Source organism: Xyrauchen texanus, chromosome 25 (assembly GCF_025860055.1).
Source record: "Xyrauchen texanus isolate HMW12.3.18 chromosome 25, RBS_HiC_50CHRs, whole genome shotgun sequence".
Classification (NCBI taxonomy): domain Eukaryota; kingdom Metazoa; phylum Chordata; class Actinopteri; order Cypriniformes; family Catostomidae; genus Xyrauchen; species Xyrauchen texanus.
In genome coordinates, this window is record NC_068300.1 from 33,645,794 (window position 1) to 33,671,237 (window position 25,444).

At 38.4% G+C, this 25,444-nt stretch overlaps 1 protein-coding gene across 1 annotated transcript; it reads right to left on the minus strand.

Moving 5' to 3' along the window:
- Positions 1-3,053: 3,053 nt before the first annotated feature.
- LOC127619192 (elongation factor 1-alpha 2) lies at positions 3,054-25,410 on the minus strand. The gene is made up of 8 exons (XM_052091996.1): positions 25,326-25,410; positions 22,252-22,456; positions 14,262-14,441; positions 13,796-14,092; positions 13,131-13,281; positions 8,376-8,632; positions 8,054-8,288; positions 3,054-3,938 (listed from the first exon to the last, which is right to left on the minus strand). Exons 2-8 carry the CDS (start codon positions 22,393-22,395, stop codon positions 3,811-3,813), a joined length of 1,392 nt encoding a protein of 463 aa, XP_051947956.1. The 5' UTR covers positions 22,396-22,456; positions 25,326-25,410; the 3' UTR covers positions 3,054-3,810.
- Between the last annotated feature and the right edge of the window lie 34 nt (positions 25,411-25,444).

The following is a 25,444-nucleotide window of genomic DNA, read 5'->3' on the forward strand; positions in this document are numbered from 1 at the left end:
GCATTCTTTGTATTACATCATTTGTAGCAGGGGTATATGACCTTCATTAAAATACAACTAGGTTTTGGCACCACTGTGTGGACATTTGTCCCAGAAACTGTAGCTCATGTGTGGCCATACGTTCAGCAACACTTCCAGCTTCAGCCACTGGGGGCAGTGATTTACATTTCTGCAAAGCTCAGGCCGCTTTCAGCAGCAAAACTTTCACAGCATGACAAGGTTGAACAGAAAGTTATGGACAAAGTATGCAAAAAAGAAAAATATATATAAAATGTAAAAAAATAAATAATAAAAAAAGCTACATAGATGACAAAAGTGCAATATTTTTCATTCAACAGCACACCTAGCAAATAAATGTAATCATTTTCCATGAATGTTCCTCATATAATGTAGTATGCAGGCTGTACATTCCAAACATTCCCTGTGACTGGGTACATTTCCTGAATGTTTCATGTTCCACAATTGAAGGGTTGAACAAAACGCCTGACAACTTAATTTATTGCACCAAACACAACACCCCGACATTGGTACTCTGTAGGCATTTCTATTCAGTCACCGTAATTATGTCACTTTTGATATTAAAAGGCTGCTGCTGGCTTCCACTGCCACTCACCACAACAGGGTAAGAGCCAACTGCCATTTACTGCTGTGCTTTAGCCTCAGATTCATTTAAAACTCCATTTAAAAAGCATTGAGTGGAATTCTAAAGAATGGATAGTGACAAGAAAAAGGGAAGAAAGCATTTCACTGCACAAAACCCTGTCACCAAAACCAATACGCAGCACTGTGTGGAGACCCTTCCCACAGTGCATTTCACCAACTGTCATGACACTTTAAAAGAGTCCAAAACCATTATGCGGCACTGTGTGGAGACCCTACCCACAATGCATTTCTCCAGCTATCATGACACTTTAAAAGAGTCATTTTGTTTAAGACAATTCTGTTAAGTGTTCAGGATTGCTAAACTTAAGCGAAATAGCATGTGGGTTCACATTGCTTGTGAACTGTGCTTGAAGTTAATCTTGAATTTTTAAGACATTCCTCTGAAAGGGCAAATATTGTAAACTAGTCTCTTCTCTCAGTGTAGACTGCAGCTGGTATTCAACCACTGAAAAATCAAAAACCAGCAGTCACCTGTTTAAAAGAACGAAAGAGAGAGAGAGAAAGACCAGACCAATGGCTTGGTATTACCTTCAACCCAGCACACTAGTGACCCCTTGTGGCTGTATTGTGTCTAACTCCATCACAGGTTCTCCACAAAGACCTGTACTAGACCCCTAACGACCCAGACCAATAGCCAAACCTAAAACTCACACATCTAGACCAAGACCTATTGGAACCAGACTGTTCATAGAGTACATTCATTTCAAACACTTAATAATTACATTTTCACCTTATTTTCAATAAAAACAAAAAAAGAAGAAATTCCACATAAATGATAAAGAAATCGAGTGGAGCTTGCACGTGTTAAATTATGTTGCCTCTGTAAATGCCCCAAGTCAAAAGAGCTCATCCACTTATTATGATTTTAATATGTTGTTGTTAAAATGCTAAAATAGTTATAGTGATGCCTTAGCATGCATCAATCATTGGTATTTACATGATAATTTAATGCATAACAGAGATAAGGAAGTGGTAGACAGGTCTGCAATGAATGGCTTTGAGCTAAGATTTTACTTTGAGCTTTACTGTGCCTCATGGGCATAACTTGAGAAAAAGGTTTTGGGTGCAGAAGGAATACTAATAATACAGGTAGGACAGAGATAAGTGGCAGTATACAGCTGTAGAGTGTTATGAGTTTGGATGTCTAATGGAATATATATATAGATATATATTATTTTTTTATCATTTTATTTTGTACAAATTTTATAAAGACAAGTATACCAAATAAATTGGAACTATGCTCAAATATTTTGGTCTAACAAAAGATGACAGGATATTTCACATTAATAGAGGAATATTTACATTGTAGCCTATGTACCACTTCACCAGGGTCCTGGCATGTTTGTATTTATGATGAGAGATATGGTTTAACATCTCATATTGGTTATCATAAACAGATTGATCTAATTATTATTATTATTATTATTATTATTATTATGTCCCAGAAATTTGAATGATGGGCCTTTCTCTCAAAATCTCAGTTATATAGCCTGTGTACTGTGCATAGTGTTGCTGTGTCATGACTGTTTATTTAGCCTATTAGTTTTAGCTTGGTGTGTTTATCTCCATCAGCTGTAATACAATAAATATTGTTTGGGGCATTCAAATAAATTAATATTTTTTGGAATGTTTATAAATTAGCCTCAGAATCACTACATATTTTACATGTCATTTGCAGAGACAAGTCAGAAAAAAGGTATATTCAACTATATAGAAAGTAGAATTATGCTTATATTCTGTGCCCAGAAACCTGTTAAGTTTTTTTCAAGGATGGTCATTTGAATTTACCAAAAGCATTCCACATCTGACGTTGAGTCATGAGATGCAAAAAAAAAAGTATTCTCAGACCTTAAAGGAATAATTCACCCAAAATGGAAACATTTGTGCATATCACCACTTACTGGGGAGGGATGAGAAAAAAGGGAGGAATAAAGGAAAGAAAAAGTATAAATAAATCATATTTGCGCAACAGCCCAGGGCGATTTGAACGAAGAATGCAAATCACCAAAAAACAAAAGAAGACCTCTCATCAACACGAATAGGAGGGATGGTGAAAGGGTTGATTGATAGTAAAAAAGGACTTAAATAATTATCTTTTTCTCACCCACAACATCATATCGCTTCTGAAGAAATGTATTAAACAACTGGAATCATATGGATTCATTTTATACTGCTTGTATGTGTGTTTTGGAGCTTCAACGTTTCCTTTGACCAAACATAGAGATGTAGAGATGTTTTTCTTAAGATCTTTGTGTTTAGAAGAAGAAAGAAAGTCATACACATCTGGGATGGCGTGAGGGTGAGTAAATGATGAGAGAATTTTCGTTTTGGGTTGAATGATTCCTTTATTAAAGTATGTTCTTTAAGTATGCAGGTGAGGATTCATCTGGTGCTCATTTCTTGTTGTCTTAGTATAGGTCCCAAAATGTCCAATTCTAGTCTGAGAGTAGAATATGTGGACCACAAAAGAAACAAATGACAATGCCAGTTGTAGAAGACATTAGAAATGTTTTCTCTTCTCTCTCAGATACAATAAACACACAAAGCATATTTAATTTATAAACTCAGAGCTTTGTTGATATTTTATTTGTTTATCAGTTGTTACAGCTATAAGGGTCAGAATTCAGGCCTTATGATAAAACCTGACAGCAGAGGAGACAAGTGGTGCTTTGGATTGATTAGCCCCTAATCAAAGCTCATTTATAAACAATACAAAATTTCTAGCAGCTGTTTATTTATTTTGTAAATCTCAAACATTAGCATTATCTTGGTCAAAGTGTGGCATTCATTCACACAAACACACTTTAATTTCTTCCCTTTTCAAATGTACAAACACACACACTAATGAACAATACCAGTTCCATTCTTTTAATAGATGCCGTGCCTATTTCAAGACAGACATCCATGCACAACATGTGTATCAGTCTGATATCATGGAGGAATATACAGTGCGACCAATCAAAATATGATAATTAATATCAGTACTTTATTACATTATTACCTTGAGTCCATCAAAGTCCAGCAGTTGCATCCAGTGAGTAATATATTTCAAGCACACGAGGGAGCAAACTGAGCATGCCCAGATGAAAGTGGGGGGCATTTGATTGGCTGAGTGAGCTGGATGGGGCCTGAGGTGAAAAGGTAACTTCATTTGCCAACTTTTTGAGCTTTCTGGGCCGATTTGGTGACTTTTCCGCTGCCACCGATCTTCTTGTCCACGTTTTTGATGACACCGACTGCAACTGTTTGTCTCATATCTCTGACGGCAAAACGTCCTAGAAAACACAAAAACACACATACACTCACCTAAAGGATTATTAGGAACACCTGTTCAATTTCTCATTAATGCAATTATCTAATCAACCAATGACATGGCAGTTGCTTCAATGCATTTAGGGGTGTGGTCCTGGTCAAGACAATCTCCTGAACTCCAAACTGAATGTCAGAATGGGAAAGAAAGGTGATTTAAGCAATTTTGAGCGTGGCATGGTTGTTGGTGCCAGACGGGCCGGTCTGAGTATTTCACAATCTGCTCAGTTACTGGGATTTTCACGCACAACCATTTCTAGGGTTTACAAAGAATGGTGTGAAAAGGGAAAAACATCCAGTATGCGGCAGTCCTGTGGGCGAAAATACCTTGTTGATGCTAGAGGTCAGAGGAGAATGGGCCGACTGATTCAAACTGATAGAAGAGCAACTTTGCCTGAAATAACCACTCGTTACCACTGAGGTATGCAGCAAAGCATTTGTGAAGCCACAACACGCACAACCTTGAGGCGGATGGGCTACAACAGCAGAAGACCCCACCGGGTACAACTCATCTCCACTACAAATAGGAAAAAGAGGCTACAATTTGCAAGAGCTCACCAAATTGGACAGTTGAAGACTGGAAAAATGTTGCCTGGTCTGATGAGTCTCGATTTCTGTTGAGACATTCAGATGGTAGAGTCAGAATTTGGCGTAAACAGAATGAGAACATGGATCCATCATGCCTTGTTACCACTGTGCAGGCTGGTGGTGGTGGTGTAATGGTGTGGGGATGTTTTCTTGGCACACTTTAAGCCCCTTAGTGCCAATTGGGCATCGTTTAAATGCCACGGCCTACCTGAGCATTGTTTCTGACCATGTCCATCCCTTTATGGCCACCATGTACCCATCCTCTGATGGCTACTTCCAGCAGGATAATGTACCACGTCACAAAGCTCGAATCATTTCAAATTGGTTTCTTGAACATGACAATGAGTTCACTGTACTAAAATGGCCCCCACAGTCACCAGATCTCAACCCAATAGAGCATCTTTGGGATGTGGTGGAACGGGAGCTTCGTGCCCTGGATGCGGATCCCACAAATCTCCATCAACTGCAAGATGCTATCCTATCAATATGGGCCAACATTTCTAAAGAATTCTTTCAGCACCTTGTTGAATCAATGCCATGTAGAATTAAGGGAGTTCTGAAGGCGAAAGGGGGTCAAACACAGTATTAGTATGGTGTTCCTAATAATCCTTTAGGTGAGTGTATTTGAATGTGAGCAGAATTAAGTCATTTCTGAGTTCTGCTAGCTTGGTTGGACTAGTCTTCATATATGGGATGTTCTCTATTGTCCAGTAGAGGGCACTAGGTTTATAGTGTTCTTTTATTTTAAAGTCCTCCCCTTGTTTCCTGTTTTCTTTGTTGATTTGTTCTAGGTGTGTCTTGTTACTAGTCTCATTAACCTTGTTAGACTTTTGCTGCATCTGAATAGTCATACTTCTCTACTATATACTTGTCACTGACCTGAGAATGCTCTGTGGACAGCAGGGGAACAGAGTTTAAAAAAAAAATGCCCATGATTTCTGCTGGGCCCATTTGTGGCCAGATTGTTTTGTCACAGAACTGGAGGTAGAACTCAAACGCAGAAATGAATCAATGGGCTTTTATTTAAAAATAAAAGTAGATAGGGCCTGGGTAGCTCAGCGAGTAAAGACGCTGACTACCACCCCTGGAGTCGCGAGTTAGAATCCAGGGCGTGCTGAGTGACTCCAGCCAGGTCTCCTAAGCAACCAAATTGGCCCGGTTGCTAGGGAGGTTAGAGTCACATGGGGTGACCTCCTCCTGGTCGCTATAATGGGGTTCTCACTCTTGATGGGGCGCGTGGTGAGCTGTGTGTGGATGCCTCCACACACGCTATGTCTCTGTGCTAACGCGCTCAACAAGCTATGTGATAAGACGTGCAGACTGATGGTCTCAGACGCGGAGGCAACTGAGATGCGTCCATATGCTACCACGAGGACTTAGAGCACATTCAAAATTGGGCATTCCAAACTGGGGAGAAAAGGGGAGAAAAAAATATATAAATAAATTTAGATCTCCAGCAGACTCTGACCCCCTCCTCAGGTGCTGCAGCATAAACAGGTGCAGACTCTGGTACCTTCTGGCAGTCAGCAACAGACACAGGTGCTGGGATCTGTTTCCTCCTCATCTTCCTCTTGAGAGTGGTGGGAAGAACTGCAGTGGATTCGGGCACCACCTGGTGGTCAATAGCAGACTCTAGTGCCTCCTGGCGGTCAGCAACAGACTCGGGCACCAGGACCTGTTTCTTCTTCCAACTCCTCTTCAGAGTAGTGGGAAGAACTGCTGTGGTGATCACTTCTGGTGTGGGAGTATCGTTGGCCTCAGACCGGGGCAAAGAGAGAGAGTCATCCAAGGCAAATGCTGAGATGAACTCACACAAGTTGATAGCCAGGTCTATTTCTGAAAGACACCTCCAAGCCCATTTAGAAAAACATGACCTGAAAGGATCCTGATAGGAATTCCGTGGCATACTTCCTCACCGACCTCTCCCCGTGGTGAAGATTAAAAAAGTTTCTCTGCATGGACAGCAGGGGAACAGGGTTTCAAAGAATGCCCATAATGTCTGCTGGGTTCAGTAGTGGCCAGATTGTTCTGTCACAGAACTGGAGGTAGGACCCAAACACAAAAATTAATCAATGGACTTTTATTTGAAAATAAAAGAAGATCTGCAATAGACTTGGATCCCCTCCTGGGGAACTGCAGCAAACAGGCCCCTCCTGGGGAGCAGCATTGGACTCAGGGCCATTCTGGGAAGCTGCAACAAGCACAGGCACTGGGATCTGTTTCTTCCACCTCTTCTTATGAGTGGTGACAAAAACTGCAGCGGACTAGGCATCAGAAGCAAATTCAGGTGCCTTCTGGAGCAAGAACAGGCATCTCCTGGTAAGCTGCAGCAGACTCTCGCACCTTCTGGCAGTCAGCAAAAGACACACCTCACAAAAATATTTTTTTACAGTGTGGCCTGAGAACTGGCTTGAAACTTCCTTTTGTTGAGCCCTGCTACTATAATCACCTGGGTCCTTGCACAAAACAATACATGATTTGGTTGATGACTGGGAGACAAAGGCTGCATCTGGAAGCTAGCAAATGCTGCCTTCGCAGGCTTTATATGGAGGCATCAAGGCATGTCCCAAAATTAGCATCACATCCAGTTTGCTTATATGTCTTCATCTGTTTAGTTTTTGAAGGCATTAAAGATCCAGCCTTCGCTGCCTTTGATATCCCAAAATCTTATGCATGTGATTTGCTGGATGGTTGAAAGAATAAAAATGGCATCTCAAGGAGCAGAAGAAAGCAATAAATAGTTTTTAAATGCCCCGTTTTTCTTTCTTTCTTTTTTTTTACTGATGATTGAAATGTGTAACTTGTATTTACTAAATAGTTGGTTATTTTGATAGTTCACTTGAATTTGGTTTAGGTGATTAGACATGACTTTATCGTGGCTTGGCTTTTTGAAACCAGTGTCCTTTGAAGATCTATTTTATAGACACAAAACGCTGCCTGTGAAATCATTGACTGACTGAGCAGTGAGGCACTAAGGCAGCTGCCTTTGCTTTCAGAGAAACCCCTAGTATCTTTATCTGTGGTGTGTAAGTGTATGAAGCAGTCTATGGACTTCAACCTTATCACAGTCATCTTTTAGCCAGATTCAGCTTAGTGAATATGACTTTTAAATGAGATATTAGGAAAATATAATAAGAACAATATGGAATAACAATGATATGTTGCAGGGAAACAGCAGTTAAAAGTTATGAGAGATTATAAAGCATGCCTTATAACCAATTTAATCTGAATTGCATGTTAGAAGAGATGTAATCAGGAGAGAAAGGGAGCACAGCACTGCCAGTGAAATTTTAGAATGAACTTGTGTTGAAGAGGAAGATTTGGTAAAGTACAGTATGAGTCAGACCAAAAACCTGAGAAGGATTTTAACATGATTTTCTTTTATCTCATCTTGATTATGTGTAGACTGAGTATACAGTACACGTTGCTTTGCTATAACACTGTAAATTGTTTATGAGTAATGCAATTGCAACTCTGACATAGCAACTCTTACCCAGTGGCGGGTACTGAGAGAAGCTCTCCACACACATTGGTTTCCCTGGGATCATGTCCACAATGGCGGCATCTCCAGATTTCAGGCTTTTGGGATTGTCCTCCAGCTTCTTGCCAGAGCGACGGTCAATCTTCTCCTTTAGCTCAGCAAACTTGCAGGCGATATGAGCTGTATGACAGTCTATCACAGGAGAGTAACCTGCGCTGATCTGTCCAGGGTGATTCAAAATAATCACCTGATGGGTAAACGAGTGAAAGAATATAAATTCAGAGATAAAAAAAAATCATGATAATAAACAAGCTAAAATAGAGTATTAATCCACCTGTGCAGTAAAACTTGATGCTTCCTGGGGCGGGTCTGACTTGCTGTCCCCGCACACGTTACCTCTTCTTATGTCCTTTACCGAAACATTCTTTATGTTAAAGCCCACATTGTCTCCTGGCATTGCTTCACTCAGAGACTCATGGTGCATCTCCACAGACTTCACCTCTGTAGTGATGTTGACTGGGGCAAAGGTCACCACCATGCTGGGCCGCAGGATACCAGTCTCCACCCTGCCCACCGGTACTGTGCCAATACCTAAAGACAAAGACGTGGCATCACGTGATATTTATCAGTATTACATATGCATACACACACATATTATACATGCTATTCCTTCCTCAAGGTATTGCTGTTTTTTTAGTGATTGACTTGATTTACATTTGACATTACTATTTGATGAAGAAACAACATGGAAGTAAACTATAGCAAGTACAACACATTAACAATATGGTATAACTTGTCATTTGGTTTACTACTGAAACTATGTAAATTATGCATCTATTTAGACTCAATGAGTGCCTGAGAAAGCTTATGTGTAGCTTATGTGTGAGTTATGTGTGAATGTAATTAATCCTGTTCTAGACTTGTCCTGATTTGTTGCATTATCTCAGAATCAGAATCAGCTTTATTGCCAAGTATGCTTCCACATAAAAGGATTTTTCTTGGTGACAGAAGCTTCCAGTGCACAAACAATACAACAAGACAGAGATAATAATATAAAAATATAATAAAAAAAAAAATGAACAGAAATATAAAAATAGAAGTATATATAGATATACACAATAAGACAAAAATATACATAAAGTATGTTCAAATACAAATCTGTTATATACAGTGAAAGGTAATGTAATGCAGAAGAGGAATGATATGTTAAATAGTATAATTGACTAGGTTGTGTATTGCACGTAATTATAATATAGTTTTAACTGGAATTAAATGGACAGCTTTGGGAAAAAACTGTTCTTGTTCCTGCCGGTTCTGTTGCTTAATGCTCTGTAGTGCCAGTCAGAAGTGAAGTGTGAGGGTCGAAATCCCTTGTCTCTTCAGATATATCAATACATATATATATCCTTTTATATCAATATCTATCTATATTCTGTTGCTTAACTTCTTTAATAAAATGATGAATTAACTATATGCATGATCACATAATCAATTTTATTTTTCTTATGCATAACTGAAATATACCCTGAATCATATGTGTGTTAAGAGTTAATTTTTGATTTCATGCACATTCCTTGAAGCATCTCTCTCTGTTCTGCACGGAGGCTGACTTGAAGGTCGTCTTGGGAATAAGCTTGAGATGAGACACCAGGGAGAATGTTAAACATATGTTCCAGATGTATTCTGTGGTTGATTTTTACCTGTCCATGACTAATTATATGATTTAAAATCCTATGTAATAGCACTTGAATAAGTAGAAGTGTAAATTTTCTCTTATTATTTCTTTCCTCTCCTTTGCCTGAGGGGTGAATATTTCTTATCTCACTGTTTTGGTTAAAATGACCTGATAAATGTGTGCTCTGGTTCCCTTGTGCCCAGAGAAGAACTGTCGTTCATCAGTGTTTCGTGTGTGCGTATTGACCTTCTACCCAGGTTTTGAACCCAGGGAGACACAGCAGGCAGACTCGAAGACGCCCGAGACCATCTGCAAGGTCACTTCAGATGTAAATCTCGGGCCAGGACGACAATTGCGCTGATTAATGTTGATGTGCTATAGCTATCTATATGTTGTGACTTTATGCTCTGTTAGCCAATCAGGAGTGAAATAATAGAATGTACTCCTTGCAAATGGTATAATTGATGTAAGATTTTGTGTAATGTATGATTTGGCTTTCGATCTCCTCGTGAGACTTTGCCTCTGGCTCTACCAATTTCACTGCAAACTATTCTTCAGTAAATTTTGGATTCTTTAATTGAACTTCTTGACTCCTGGTTTTTCTTTCTCCTTATCTGATCCGGGTCATAACTGTTATACCCTTAAAAGAAGGCAACAGTTCAAAAAGGTAGTGGGCTGGGTGAGTGGGGTCCAGAGTGATTTTACTAGCCCCTTTCCTCACTCTGGAAGTGTACAGTTCTTGAAGGGAGGGCAAGGAGCACCCAATAATCCGCTCAGCAGTGCGAACTGTCCTTTGTAATCTTCTGATGTCCGATTTTGTAGCTGAACCAAACCAACCTGAAGTGCAGAGGACTGGCGAAGAAAGTACAAATTTGACTCAAAGGCTTATATTGAAGTATAAATCTTTTTTGTGATTTATAATCTAATAAGAGTATACACCTGACACCTAAACTAATAAACCAATTAGCCACAAAGGCCATGCATTACATTAATTTTACCATGGTTACCAGGGTGATCTTACACACAATACAAATGTTTTTATAAAATTGTAGTAACAGCAATATGATAAAGACACAAATGTTCAATAAATATCTAAATTTTGTAATTATAATGAATATCAAAATAAATGATCCTTCCACAATATCCTAGGCTGTTTATGGTTGCCAAGCAATGTAGCATGTTGGTGCATTAAAGAGCCCATATTATGCTAATTTACAGGTTCATAATTTTATTAACATGCTTTAATGTTCAAAAAGCACATTATTTTTCTCATACTGTACATTGCTGCAGCACTTCGTTTCACCTTCTGGCTGAAAAGCTCTGTTGTAGCTCCTGTCTCTTTAAAGCCCCCCTTTCTGATAAGCCCAGTGTGCTCTGATTGGTCAGCTGGCACAGTCTGTTGTGATTGGTCAACAGCTTAGAGCGTGTGACGGAAATGTAACGCCCCTAACCATAACTGAGTTGCAGGCTTCCTGAGTAGCTGTAAACCGAACCAGTTCGAGACCGAATCCAATAATGAAAGTTTGGAAGAACAAGCTGATCGACCCAAACCACCTTCACAAGCACGACTTGAGCAGGACGTTTCACAGTGGTAAGTCTTAAGTTTGTAGCTTTCTTACAAGTACACCATTGATTATTGTGAACCTAACAAAGCTTCAAGTAAAAGACACAGTGCATCTAAATTAGTCATCTTTTGCTGGAATGGGTGTAGCCAAACTTTTTTAGCCAGAACTATGAACAGAGTACAGAGGCTTACTCCCGCTGGGACATTACCATGGGTATTAGAGAGATAGTGAGCAAGTTAGCCATGGACTAACGTGGATAGCGGCCGTAACATTCCAGATTGTAATTATAAGTAAACCTCCACACTTTACCACTGATAAAGACTCTTGAGATCGACCATTTTGTTACACAGTTTTAGGTAAAAGCCGGCCCACAGCTGAATAGTAAACCCTTATCTAAACAATAATGTTACAAAGCATGTTAGCCGAGCACTACCATGGATTGCAGACGTAAAATTACCATCTGTAAAACTAATTAATTCAACACAATTGTAGATAAAAGTGGGCCCGCAGCTGATTAGCAAAACTATTTCAACACAATAACATTAGCTCGCAGGTTAGCAGAGGCCTTCAGATGTGCACCGGTTGTACACCGTAGATACAATACACAACTCCACATCTGAACTCTCGGTAGCAGATAAATCCACAAATAATCATGCCTTCTTACAGGTTGTGATCCTGAAGTGCCAGATTGTCCCAACAAAGTGGGAACTGCACCATTTTTCAGGAGTGATTGTCTTGAAAATCCAGCATTGATTGTACTGTTGAGAAATAGTGATATAAATAAATTTTAACCACTGATACATCAATTCATCTGCCTTTGGAAGTCCAAACAAAGATGTTTTTCTTTAGCAGTGAAGAACAGCGTCTTCTCGACCTGGCAACAATACTAACCCAATCCATCCTGGCCACAGCTATAACTACATTTCTTTGAGTGCGGGCCAGAGTAGCCCTTAGGTGGGCATTATGCAAATGTGTTACATAATGACATAGATACTTTACAGAATGAATGGCTGGACTACAAACCAAGCATTTCATGTAGTTCAGGAGCAGTGTTTCCTGTGGGAGAATAATTCCCTTTGGTGTGGACTTTGTGCTTTGTAACTTTGCAGAACTTTTACATGCACAAACAGCTATAACACACTAAAGGAAAGGTAAAATCTCAAAAAGCATATTAGGCCCTCTTTAATAAAGAAAAGTGTGTATTAATTGCCATTTTACAACAGTTTCAAATGTGGCTTACCCAATCAGAATGATCTATTGTTTATTTACATTTATTTACAATTATACAGCAGTTACACTGAGTCCATATCAGATAGAAGGGCTTCAGAGACAGTTTAGCTGAGACGGACCTCTTGTATTAAAGTCCTGCCTTACTGGTAAAAGAGCCAATGACCTTTTTGAGACATTGCCTGTCAGTTTACTCGAGAATGTGAATGTGCTTTAGATGGACCAGCTGAAAAAAAATATTTTGTTGTATGATCGGAGCTAATTAAGCACAATTTATGATACAACTGTTTTCAGATTTTACTGTTAACTCGAAATATGTTATTTAATGGTAATTTTGATCAACCGTTTCTGAGATTTTGGTCTTTCCACATTCAAGTACATAGGAGCTGTATTTCTACAGTATGCTGCTTTTATCCATAGAAAATAGTAGCCCCCGAGCATTCCCAAATTGGCCACTGAGTGGACTGACTAGCTTTGAAAGGAACTTTGGGTTTCTGGACTCCGAGTCTTGCCATAGGTTAAAAAATATTAATGAATAATCACCCCATAAAATCAGAATTCTATGTCCATATCGATCTATCACAAATCATGGTACTATCTATTTGGTTATGGTTAATCCCACCTCCAATCTTGTACACGTCTTGAAGGGGCAGACGTAAGGGTTTGTCAGTGGGACGTGTTGGAGGCATTATGGTATCGAGAGCTTCCAGTAGAGTAACCCCACTGGCGTGCTGCTCTTTCCTGTCAAGCTTCCAGCCTTTAAACCACGGCATCTGTACAGCACAAAGAGGATAATTTTATTCATCCGGTTTTTGCTTAAAAGGTAATTGCCAGTATTTTGACAGGTCTCATGCATTCAGTTCCCATGAAATACTGTCCCACTAGGACAGTAAACCAATTTCATTGGATGAAAGTTGTTTTAGGTATTCTATTTGCTACCTAATAGTAAATCATACAATCGCGCCTGAATTAATGATGAGGAAGCTATATTACTGCATGACATATCACATGAAGTAACCAAAGGAACAAATTATCAAATTAAACATTTCTATTTGTGTTTGTAGTTAGCATACTAAGCGATTAGCCTATGACATCAAATATTTAGAGAAATTTCTTCACGTAATTATATCAAAACATTGTGTAGAGTGCTACATGGTATATGGATATGGAACTACTGTATGTACTGATTGTATATACATAATTAGGTGCAATTTATACAATATAATTGGTAGGGTCAAAGCAGACACACACACACACACAAAAACACCACATGCAATTGAGACTCACATTAGAGGATGGTTCCAGCATGTTGTCACCATGCCAGCCTGAAATAGGGACAAAAGGAACGGAGGCAGGGCTATAGCCGATCTTCTTAATGTAGGCGCTCACTTCTTTAACAATTTCATCATAGCGTTTATCACTGTATGGAGGCTCTGTGGAGTCCATCTTGTTGACGGCTACAATCAGCTGCTTGACACCCAGTGTGTAGGCCAGCAGGGCGTGTTCCCTCGTTTGCCCATTTTTGGAGATGCCCGCCTCAAACTCACCCACCCCAGCTGCCACAATTAGAACGGCACAATCAGCCTGGGAAAGAACGAGAGCCACATTGTTAAAAACTACTGATGGTAAAGTTTGGCATGGGGTAGGTAAGGTATGGCAGGGATTGGATGGGAATGACCTGAAATATGCCACCAATTCTTCCACAACTGAACTTTTTATAGATAACTGGAAGAATGCTTGAGCACTGTTTTACCTGAGATGTTCCAGTGATCATGTTCTTTATGAAGTCTCTGTGTCCTGGAGCATCGATTATGGTTATGTAGTATTTGCTGGTCTCAAACTTCCAGAGTGAGATGTCAATAGTGATTCCTCTCTCCCTCTCGGCCTTCAGCTTGTCCAGAACCCAGGCATACTTAAAGGAACCCTTTCCCATCTGCCAATATAGTGATAGTCGTATAGTGATTAGTACTCTGCTTTGGCCTTTTGAATATCAGCGAGAAGTTTGGTCCATATAGTACATTATTCTGGCTAACAAATGCCTACTTAGATGCTTTGGCAGGACTCAAATTCAGAGTAGCGACATGGGCTGTTATTTATCGAAAATTATATAACAAAAAAACAAAAAATGCCTGGAAGGGGGAAAAACACAGTCCAGGGTGACAAAGAAGATGACAGGCTGGGCTGGAGCAGGGCTGGAACAGACAAACAGGAACCGACTGGCAGACACCTAACAGGGAAGAAATCCACAATGAACTGGCACAGAACAAAAAAAAAAAAACAATGGGGTTAAATAGGGAAGAAAACAAAGTGATAACAAGGAGGACAAGTGAAAACAATCGACTAATAATCAGACAGATAACAAGGCAAAACGAGAGGGTAGGGTTATCACTGAAGACAGACACGGATGCACAAGGGAATGAGAAAACACAAACCCAAGTTCATTCACACAGCACGAGACAAAACACAAGTGTCTGAATTCAGCCACAGAGTAAATAAATCAAACTAACCGAAGTGGCTGAATTCAGACAAAAGACATAAAACAGACATAGCACACATATGTGTCCGGGCTCTGTCACAAAAGGGAAAAAAACCCAAAATGAAGGGCAGAACCCTGACACTCTCAGCCTAAGAAATCACAAATGCTGAAAAATCACAAATAGAAATTTTTGCCAAAAATTTACTTAATTCTTATTTTTCAGATATGAATTATATATCTCAGGGTGTGAATAGCTCCAAAAATTATTTTTGTTTCTTTCACAATCATGTCACCAGTAACTGATTAAAATTGTGTCTCTCCAACATCTACAAACAAATAAAACAATACATCTGCAAGCAGCAATTATGGGGCCAAGCACCAGCATCGCAACCACTGCACAACACTAAGCACAACCTAAAGGCTTCACAAATGAAAAATAAAATAAAAAAATAATAGGAAAGATGAGAGCATCAAATACAGATTTTTTGCTGTCAAATACAATCAATAAATCAGCCATAAAAATCAGACAGAAAATAAAAGGGTGATTCTCTAAAACATCCTCAGTGCAAAACATACACACCCACTCACACACATACTTACACAAACACAAGATTGAACTGGTGAAATCTCAAGACAATGCTTTTTTTTCGTACATTTGTCAAAACCAATAAATTAGTGGCAATGCTAAACATACACACTCAAAAGCTGGAGGGTTGAGACGATAACACACTCACAATGCAGAACACACACACACACACACACACAGAGAGAGTGAGAGAGAGAGAGAGAGAGAGAGAGAGAGAGAGAGAGAGAGAGAGAGAGAGAGAGAGAGAGAGAGAGAGAGAGAGAGAGAGAGAGAGACAGGGCATCAATAAGTGGAGCTCTACAGACATCTTTTGGTCATTATTAGCATTACAAGTCATATGTTGTTTTCCAGCTGATGACAGCAATCTGACACACACACACACACACACACACACACACACACACACACACACACACACACACACACACACACACACATATACACGGAAAGGGTCCACTGGGATGATTTCTGGTATACTTAATTGAGATTTTGTAAATGTAAAATTATCAAATGAAATTCAGAATTACAGTGGAAGTATAATTTAGTGACCCCGGGCACAGAACTATTTTAGGACCCCCCTTAATAATTTGGGTTTGTGATGAGGGTTATCTATAAATAGTTTTATATGGTTATTTAAAAAAAAGTTATTAAAAAAATAAATAAACACAAACATTATTCAAATCAAGCATTAAATTAGTAAAAACTACTAAAACTACCAAAAGTTCTTGCAATGGCAGTCACCATGAGATCTCTGTAATGAGAGGGGTGCCAGGTTGTTCAGTCTATCCTGAGGGTTTTCTGCTCTCAGGTTGTTTTTCCAAAACATAACATGCTAACTGAAATTTAAATAGGGTCCAAAATACATTTTAAATAGCATTAAACTAATTATAATATTTATAATTTATAATCAAATTATTAATAAAAAAAACTATTCTTACACGCCATGCAACTGAATGCAAATGCAGTTTTGTCACTGTGACAGTGGAATTATTTAGCTAATAGTTTCCTTGAAAACCAGCGACAAACAACACAGGTTGTATATTATGTCAACAAAATTAAACTATACCACAGAAAACTGCATATATTACCATGATCAATTAATGTATCATTGATTTTATGTACAATCTCGTCTCACAATCTGCATAACCTGCTTTTTGCAAACTGTTTTCTTTCCCATCGCCGTGCAACTGTATATGTTATGTTGAAACATTATTGCATCATCTAAAAGAAAACATACTCATTATAGAAGGTTCAAGTTGCAAAGAGAACACTAATCACCATAATGGTGACTTACTTTTGCACATGTATAAAAACAAAGTAACATAATAAAAGACAGGGTCAGAAGGGTTACTTTTTAAATGTATTCCACTACAGATTACAGAATACATGCTGTAAAATGTCATTTGTAACGCATTCCGTTAGATTACTCAAGGTTAGTAACATATTCTGAATAATTTGAATTACTTCTTCAGCTCTGCTATTTTTTCCACAGGATTTCTTTCACTTGTTTTGACTATAAAAAATCTGCCAGAACAGTAAGACATGTTAAAAATACATTCTCTGAAAAACCGAAATATCTTATGCAGTGTTGTTTCTAAAACAAGATCAATCAAATTGATCTTGTTTTAAGGATTTTTTTGATATTTTTTGATATACAAAAATTATTATCAAGAATAAATTTTCTTCCCTAAGATCAAAGTTCTTACAAGAAAAAAATGAATTATGATCTAATGTGAATTTCCTTGATAAAAAAAATATGATCTTGTCTGGTAGCATTTTCATGTAAAATGGCTAGAAATAGCATTTTAGCTTAGCGTAAAGCTGACAATTTGCACAAGGTTTATTTCTATTTCTTCTGCTCCAAACTTACTCCTCTGTCTGCTCGTATGAATGTAACACATCATAAGAAAGTGTTTCACTGCTGTTCAAATGCACTTTGGATCGCATCATTTGTATGGATAAACGTTTTCCATCTGAAAGGAATAAATATTAAATGAAACAAATGAAAATAAAATGCAAAGTAATCAAGACACTTTTTGAATATAACTGTATTCTAATTACCAATTATTTTAATTGTAATGTAGAGGAATACATTTACTTATATTTTGTATTCCCATTACATGTATTCTGTTACTCACCTTGTGTTTGTGTGTATATATACAGTATATATGCCAATTTGGTCCACAAGTCAATGCTCTATCCACTGCACCACAGAGCTACAGCATTAACACTAACCATTAGATATATCAAGTAGAAAATTAATTAATGCCAAACACAACAGTCACCATGATCAACTTTGTATTCATATAACTTTTCAAAAGAGAACAAAATTATTATTTCATTGTTTAAAACACCAGCAACCAGGTAAGCACATCATAAAATCACCAGAACTACATACTGCATGACTTGCAGAGGCAAGAATGGAACCCATAACCTTTGGAATTAAAGTCAAGTGTTTATCACACAGAGCCACTTGGTTGCTAAGGCTCAACAATGGCAACGAGTCATCTAGAGTTTAGAGTCAGCACACAAGTGAAAGTTATCTTTTGAACTATAGGTGGGACTGTCTCTCACACTGCTCGGTTATCTTCAGGACATAATGTCAATGATGCATATTTATTTAAAAATCTGCCAATGCTTTTAAAATATATCTCACTTTTTAATAAAACTAACTTTGGTTGAAGAACAGTATGGTTGATATGATACAATTTGTTATTGTTGAAATCCTCATGATCCATAAAATCCATAGACAGGATATTAGGGCATACAGGTCAAACGTTATGGGCAATATAGCACTTTTTCACATCTTTTGACCCATAGGTGGTGTTGTCTCCAAACTTTGCATGTTCACCTAGGTCACAGTCCCGATGAAGCATACCAAGTTTTGTTCTGATACGTCAAATTGTTGCAGATATATAGCGGCATCAATACATATATTTTTACTTTTACCTCGTTAATATTGTGTTAATGTAACTAAATCTAAATTATGTATTATTGAATCTGTGCATCTTGGTCTGGAGATTATTTTGAGCCATTGTTTGGGCAAATCAGATGAAATTTCAAAGAAGAGAAGCAAAACAATTATAAATGACGGAATTCAAGATGGCGGCCACTGTAATGGGTTGAGTTGTAATGTATGGGGTTCATTGGAATGAAGTGTAATCAGATGCAAAATTTTATTTCTAGGACAAATGTTTCACAAGATGTGCACTAAAGAAAAGTTCATATCTGACATGGTGGTGGTGCTATGGAGTATGACCTAGAGGCCCCAAATTTGGTATGAGGGCTAATCATGACCACCTCTATCATTGTGCCAAATTTCATAAATGTCCTATTTACAGTTCATAGGGCTGCCATTGACTCTCAGCCTGAATAATAACAGATACAATAGGTGCCTCATAATAATAGTACATAAGAACTAATTACACATGCAAACAAAACAATGACTAAAGGTATTCTCTCTTTTCATAGCATGCTGGCATGAGTAACAAGATCTTATTCAGTTTCATTCTGTCAAATTAAGTCATATTACATGAAATATATAACTTTATTAAAAGAAAAATGTTTTTTGTTTTTTTCTCTGCTAAGTAAACAGCAGTATCACTCTGTACATTTTCTATAAATAGAAATAAAGGTTTCACAAATTTTGCCACATCCCATGGGCAGCACACTGAAGGTTGTGGTCACAAATATGGTGGCGCGGTAACAGTGAAGTCACATGAAACGGGTCAATTCAAGTAATGCATATTTTCGCAAATGAATGTGAGTGCGTATTTTTCAAAGAGAATATTGGCCCACCCACAACTTTTTCAGACACATGAAAAATGTAATCCTGGCATCGCTATTGCTTTGAAATGACAAACCAAAGTTTTTTAAAATTATGCTTTTGGTAGAGTAAAAAATGGACAGGCGTGCAACAAAGCGGCACCTCATTCAAATAATGGTGCATTAGTCTTTGCGAAAGGACGTACAGGCAACACCAAATAAATTACTTAAAAAATATGATGTGCTTGAGGATGTCTCATTTACTTGCTAAGTACTATCTGCCTCAAATCTTAAAAAAATGTGATGACATGGACCTGGCATAATTTGGCAAAACCTGTGACTGGCTCTTCCTCTGAAGTGTTATTGTACCAACCTGGTAAACAAATCTTTGTTTGAAAGTAGACTTAGAAAACCTGTGCACCCAGAAGTTGCACAAAAAACAGTCAATCAAATCAGAATCAGAATAAGCTTTATTGCCATGTGTTCTCATGTACGCAAGGATTTTTTTTTTATTATATACATTTTTTGTTGATTGGAGAAACAAGTGCACACAGAACATTACAGTGAGACACAGAACATAAAACAAGGTAAGAGTATAAATAGACATACAAATAATAGGACATATAACAGAATAGCATATGTAAATGTGTAAGTGGTCATGTATGTGTAAGGTAGGGGTATGTACAATTATTTAATTAAATATGTGAATTTACATATGTACATGAGTTATGTTTTTACATTATTGTACTATGGGGGAGTCCTGAGGCAGTTTAAATGTTAATGAGATGGATAGCCTGAGGGTAAAAGCTGTTAATGTGCCTGGATGTCCTAGGGCTCTGGCATGCCGGCCAGAGGGCAACAGCTCAAAGAGGGAGTGGGCTGGGTGTGTGGATTCCAGAGTGATTCTACCTACGCGTTTCCTCACTCTGGAGACGTGCAGGCCTGGGAGGGTGGGCATGGGGGCACCAACAATCCGCTGTCCTGACTGAACATTGTAGTTTCCTTCTGTCTGATTTGGTGGCTGAACCAAATCAGACAGTTATAGATGTACAAAGGGCAAACTCAATGAGGGCCGAGTAAAACTGTGTCAGCAGCTTCTGTGGCAGATTGAACTTCCTCAGCTGGCAAAGGAAGCACAACCTCTGCTGAGCCTTCTTCACAATGGGGTCTATATGGGTGTCCCACTTCAGGCCATGAGAGATGGTAGAGCCCAGGAACCTGAAATACTCCACTGCTGCCACAGTGCTGTTCAGGATGGTGAGGGTGGGGGGAGAGAGTGCAGGGGGATTTCTCCTGATGTCCACTATCATCGCCACTGTTATGTTCAGTTCAAGGTTGTTGTGACCACGCCAGACAGCCAGTTGATAAACCTCCCATCTGTATGCAGACTCGTCACCATCGCGGATGAGGCAGCTGACCTGTGGAGGTGGGGGGTTCCAGAAGGTGTTGGTGTGTGTGTGTGTGTGTGTGTGTGTATGAAGTGAAGATCACAGTGGGGGAGGGTGTGAGACTGGGCTTTTCAAACTTGCAGTAAAACACAGTCAGTTCATCAGCTGTTAGATGACTCTAACGAGTGAGGGGGTGTACTTGGTGATGCTTTTTAGGCCTTTCCACACGGATGCAGGATCATTGGCTGAAAACTGTTTTTTCAGCTTTTCAGAGTAGTTTCTTTTAGCCACTCTGATTTCTTTAGTAAATGTGTTCCTGGCCTGATTGTACAATGTTTTAACCCCACTTCTGTAAACATCCTCTTTGGCATGACAAAGCTGTCTGAGTGTTCCTGTAAACCATGGTTTATCGTTATTGAATTATAAAAATGTCCTAGTAGGGATACACATATCCTCACAGAAAATGATATATGTCAACAGTATCTGTGAGTTCATCCAGGTCTGTGGCTATAGCCTCAAAAACACTCCAATCAGTGTAGTCAAAGCAGATTTGTATTTCCAGCTCTCCTTCATTGCTCCATCTCTTTACAGTCATTAATTTTCTGCTTGTAGGTCAGGAGAAGATAAAACAGACAGTGATCAGAGAGTCCTAAAGGTTAATGTGGGACAGAACGATATGCATCCTTTACAGTGGTGTAGCAGTGGTCCAATATATTTCATTCTCTGGTGGGGCATGTGATGAGTTGCTTGTATTTTGGCAGTTCATGGGTGAGGTTAGCTTTATTCAAATCTCCCAGAATAATAATAAGAGAGTCCGGGTGTTGTTTCTCCATGTCTGCGATGTCATCAGCCAGCTGTTGAAACGCTGCATTCACGCATGCTTTTGGAGGGATATAAACACTCAACTGAATAAATGAGGAAAACTCCTACAGTAGAAAGGTTTTCATTTGATTAAGAGTGCCTCTAAATTAGGACAGCACATCTTCTTCAAATCTACCTATTTTAGCCAATCCTTACCATTTTTGTGTTTAAAATGCATCATTCTGTCTATTAGACAGTCAGTGGGTGAGCCATCTAAGGCTGAGAATGTTCAAAAGAGCAACACTAAGAAATCCATTTATCTTTTTCTTTCATCTCCAATGGCGCCTCCCAAAGAGCAAATGTCTCAATATAATTACACAGCAATTCTCACTCCACTCTCCACTGCAAAACCACAGAGAAAGGCACAGAGTGATGTACAATCAGATTCTTACATATTTACCCTACACAGTAAGTGGGCTGGAGTTGCCCATTATTCAACTCAGTCTACAACTCTCCCAACGCATTAGCAAATTGGCTATGCTGACGAGGTAGTGTAAATCTACTCTCAATTTTTTATCAATCACTTTTTAAATTGTCATGCAGACTCCAAATATTAAGTCATCATACTGCCAAAATGCAAGAGTAATTTGACTCCAGACCTCTTAAAGTAGAAAAAGAAACAGTTTTGAGAAGTAAACATGAAGTTCTTGATATCCACTTATCTTACCTCTGCAGCTTCTTTTTCAAATTTCTCAATGGTTCTTTTGTCAATTCCTCCACACTTATAAATGAGATGGCCAGTGGTGGTGGACTTCCCAGAATCAACATGGCCAATGACCACGATGTTGACGTGAACCTTCGCTTTCCCCATGATCAAACAGGGCTGGAAGATAGGATGGGAATGCCAGGAGTGTTCTCCTGCTCAAGATCAACTATGATTAGGCAGAACAGAACATTTACTTCAAGGTTTGACTGTCATAAAAAGTTGTAGATATCAGTGCAAGCTATTCTTTAAAACAGAAAGCACAAGGTGAAATTAACTGAACAAGCTTTGCAGAATGATACAGCATAACTTAAGCTATTTGATCTCTTGAAACATCATCAGTAAGATTAATGCAAAACTGCATAACATATTAAATGATAGTTCACCCAAAAAGGAAATTTCTCAGATAATTTACTCACCCTCATGTCATCCCAGATGTGTATGACTTTCTATCTTCTGCAGAATGCAAATTAAGATTTTTAGAAAATTAGAAAAATATATCAGCACTGTACAGCAGTGTACAGTAACTGATGGTGATCCATTCTTGACTTAATTGTGATCGGATTTGATCACAATTTGTGGGCTTCTGTTTGTTCACTTGCCTTTTGGGGATTGACCACAGGTTCTCTATGGGATTAAGATCCGGGGAGTTGCCTGGCCACGGATCCAAAATTTCAATTTAATGAACTCCGAGCCACTTCATTATAACTCTTGCCTTGTGACATGGTGCTCCATCATGCTGAAAAATGCACTGATCATCACCAAATTGGTAGAAGTTGTTTTGATACCTTTATTTATTCATGGCAGTGTTTTGGGCAGAATTGTGAGAGAGCCCACTCCCTTGGATGAAAAGCAACCCCACACATGGATGTCTCAGGATGCTTCACTGTTGGCACGACACAGGACTCATGGTAGCGTTCACCTTTTCTTCTCCGGACTATCGATTTTCCAGATGTCCCAGACAGTCGGAAGGGGGCTTCATCAGAGAAAATAACTTTGCACCAGTCTTCTGCTGTCCAATCCTTGCACTTCCTGCAGAATTTCAGTCTGTCCTTGATGTTTTTCTTGGAGAGAAGTGGCTTCTTTGCTGCCCTTCTTGACACCAGGCCATTGTCCAAATGTCTTCACCTCACTGTGTGTGCAGATGCACTCACACCAACCTGCTGCCAATATTGTGCAAGCTCTGCACTAGTGGTGACACGGTTCCATAGCTGACACCTCAGGAGTTGAACCTCTCTCCTTGAAGTTCTTGATTATCCAGTAAATGGTTCTTTCAGGTCCAATATTCTTTGCAGCAATTTCCTTGCACGTGAGGCAATTTTGATGCAAAGTGATGATGGCTGCACATCTTTCTTTAGAGGTAACCATTGCTAACAAGAACACAACGATTGGAAGCACTTCTTCCCACCTTTTATAGCAAACAGTCTGCTCTGCTCTGAGTGATTAGACACCAGACTAGTACTCGTTCACACTTTCCCAGGTGCTGCTGATATGATTAGTGAAATTATGTTAGCTGGTCATTTTGTGCCAGGACCAAAAAACTGTGAAATTTGGGTTTTTGTGATAAAGATAAGTTTGTTCAATTAAGCTTTTTGCAATTATTTATAATGCATCTGATCACTCTGCACAATAATCTAGAAACAATGTGAATCGACACCACAACAACTGAAGCAGAACAATTTGCAAAACACAATATTTATGTCACTGCCAATACTTTCGGCCATGGCTGTAGGTTCATTCAATGCAAGTGAACGGTGACCAGACCATTGAAGTTCCAAAAATCACATAAAGGCAAAAAGTGCAATTGGATTGGTGTGGGTGAGAAAGAGATCAATATTTAAGTCCTTTTTTTGCTTAAGTCAGAAAGTGAAAATGAAGAATTATATAAAAAAGTATTGAAATATTGATTTGTTTTTCACCCAAAGTGATAGCATCACTTCTGAAGACATACCTATAAATTAAACACTGGAGTCATATGATTAATTTATGCTGCCTTTATGTAATTTTTAGAGCTTCAAAGTTCTGGCCACCATTCACTTGCATTGAGGACCTAAAAAGCTGAGAAATGTAAAAAAAAATATTTGTTTGTGTTCTGCAGACGAATGAAAGTCATACACATGGGATGGCATGAAAGTGAGTACATTTTCATTTTTGGGTGAACTATCCCTTTAAGACTAGCTTTCAGAGAATACAGTATATATTGAATTAAGTTTATTTTTCTTACCCCAATGGCAAATAGTTTTTTCTAGTTCTTTGAGCACAACACTCTCAAATTGTTGATAGAATTCTCAGAAAACAAGACTTAATATTCCATAACCCAAGTGCTTCTCAAGTACACTGCAAAATATCATTTGTCTTGTTTTCTGGTATAAAAAAAAAAAAAAAAAAGAAAACTCAAAACAAACAAAAAACAAACCAAAACATATTTAAAACAAGAACAAATTAATTGAAAAGCAGAATTACATTACACATTAATCTTGTTTTTAGAGAAATCTAACACAATTTATTGGGGTTTATGCTGAAAATAATACAAAATACCAATGGGGTCTTTTTTCTTAACCCATTGGCAAATAGTTTTATTAAGCATAAACTCCACTAAATTAGATTTCTCTGAAAACTAGTCAAAATATAAAAAATGTAGTTTTTCTTTTCAACTAAATTTAAATTTTTTAAAGAATGTGTATATTTTTACTAGAAAACAACACAAAAATAAAAATGTTCTGTAAAAAAACTTTGTATGGTACATGTATCTTGTTTTAAGGATGTTTAGGTACATGTACTATAAAACATAAAAAAAAAATAAATAAATTAAATACTGTACAATAATTTTTTTTTCAGTTTATCTCTTTTTTTTATCAGTCAAGCCACCCATTTAAAGTCATTTATAGCTTTTGACAAACTAGAGATATGTGGTATATTACATTCTCAATAATAATTGCTTGTTGACAGTTACGCCCAGTTGTCTAAAGTAAGATGCCTTTAATTATGAGTATGGTTAAAATCTACAATTAAATAGGAGGATGTTTGTGGCCTCTTACCTGCAGTTGACAGGCACACTCTGCTCTCCCCGCAGCAAACAGATAATCTGTGCTCCTGCAAAGGTGGAGGCACAGTCCAAGACTGTGTGCGTAATGAACTCACCCTACTTTGATACAGC

What these genes read in the sequence shown, in the direction of transcription:
- LOC127619192 (XM_052091996.1), bottom strand. Translation starts at nt 22,395, where the DNA reads ATGGGGAAAGCGAAGGTTCACGTCAACATCGTGGTCATTGGCCATGTT. An exon ending in TGCTGGAACCATCCTCTAAT is followed by an intron (nt 13,282 to 13,795) that starts GTGAGTCTCAAT and finishes TGTGCTGTACAG; the next exon opens with ATGCCGTGGTTTAAAGGCTG. An exon ending in CATCAAGTTTTACTGCACAG is followed by an intron (nt 8,289 to 8,375) that starts GTGGATTAATAC and finishes TTTACCCATCAG; the next exon opens with GTGATTATTTTGAATCACCC.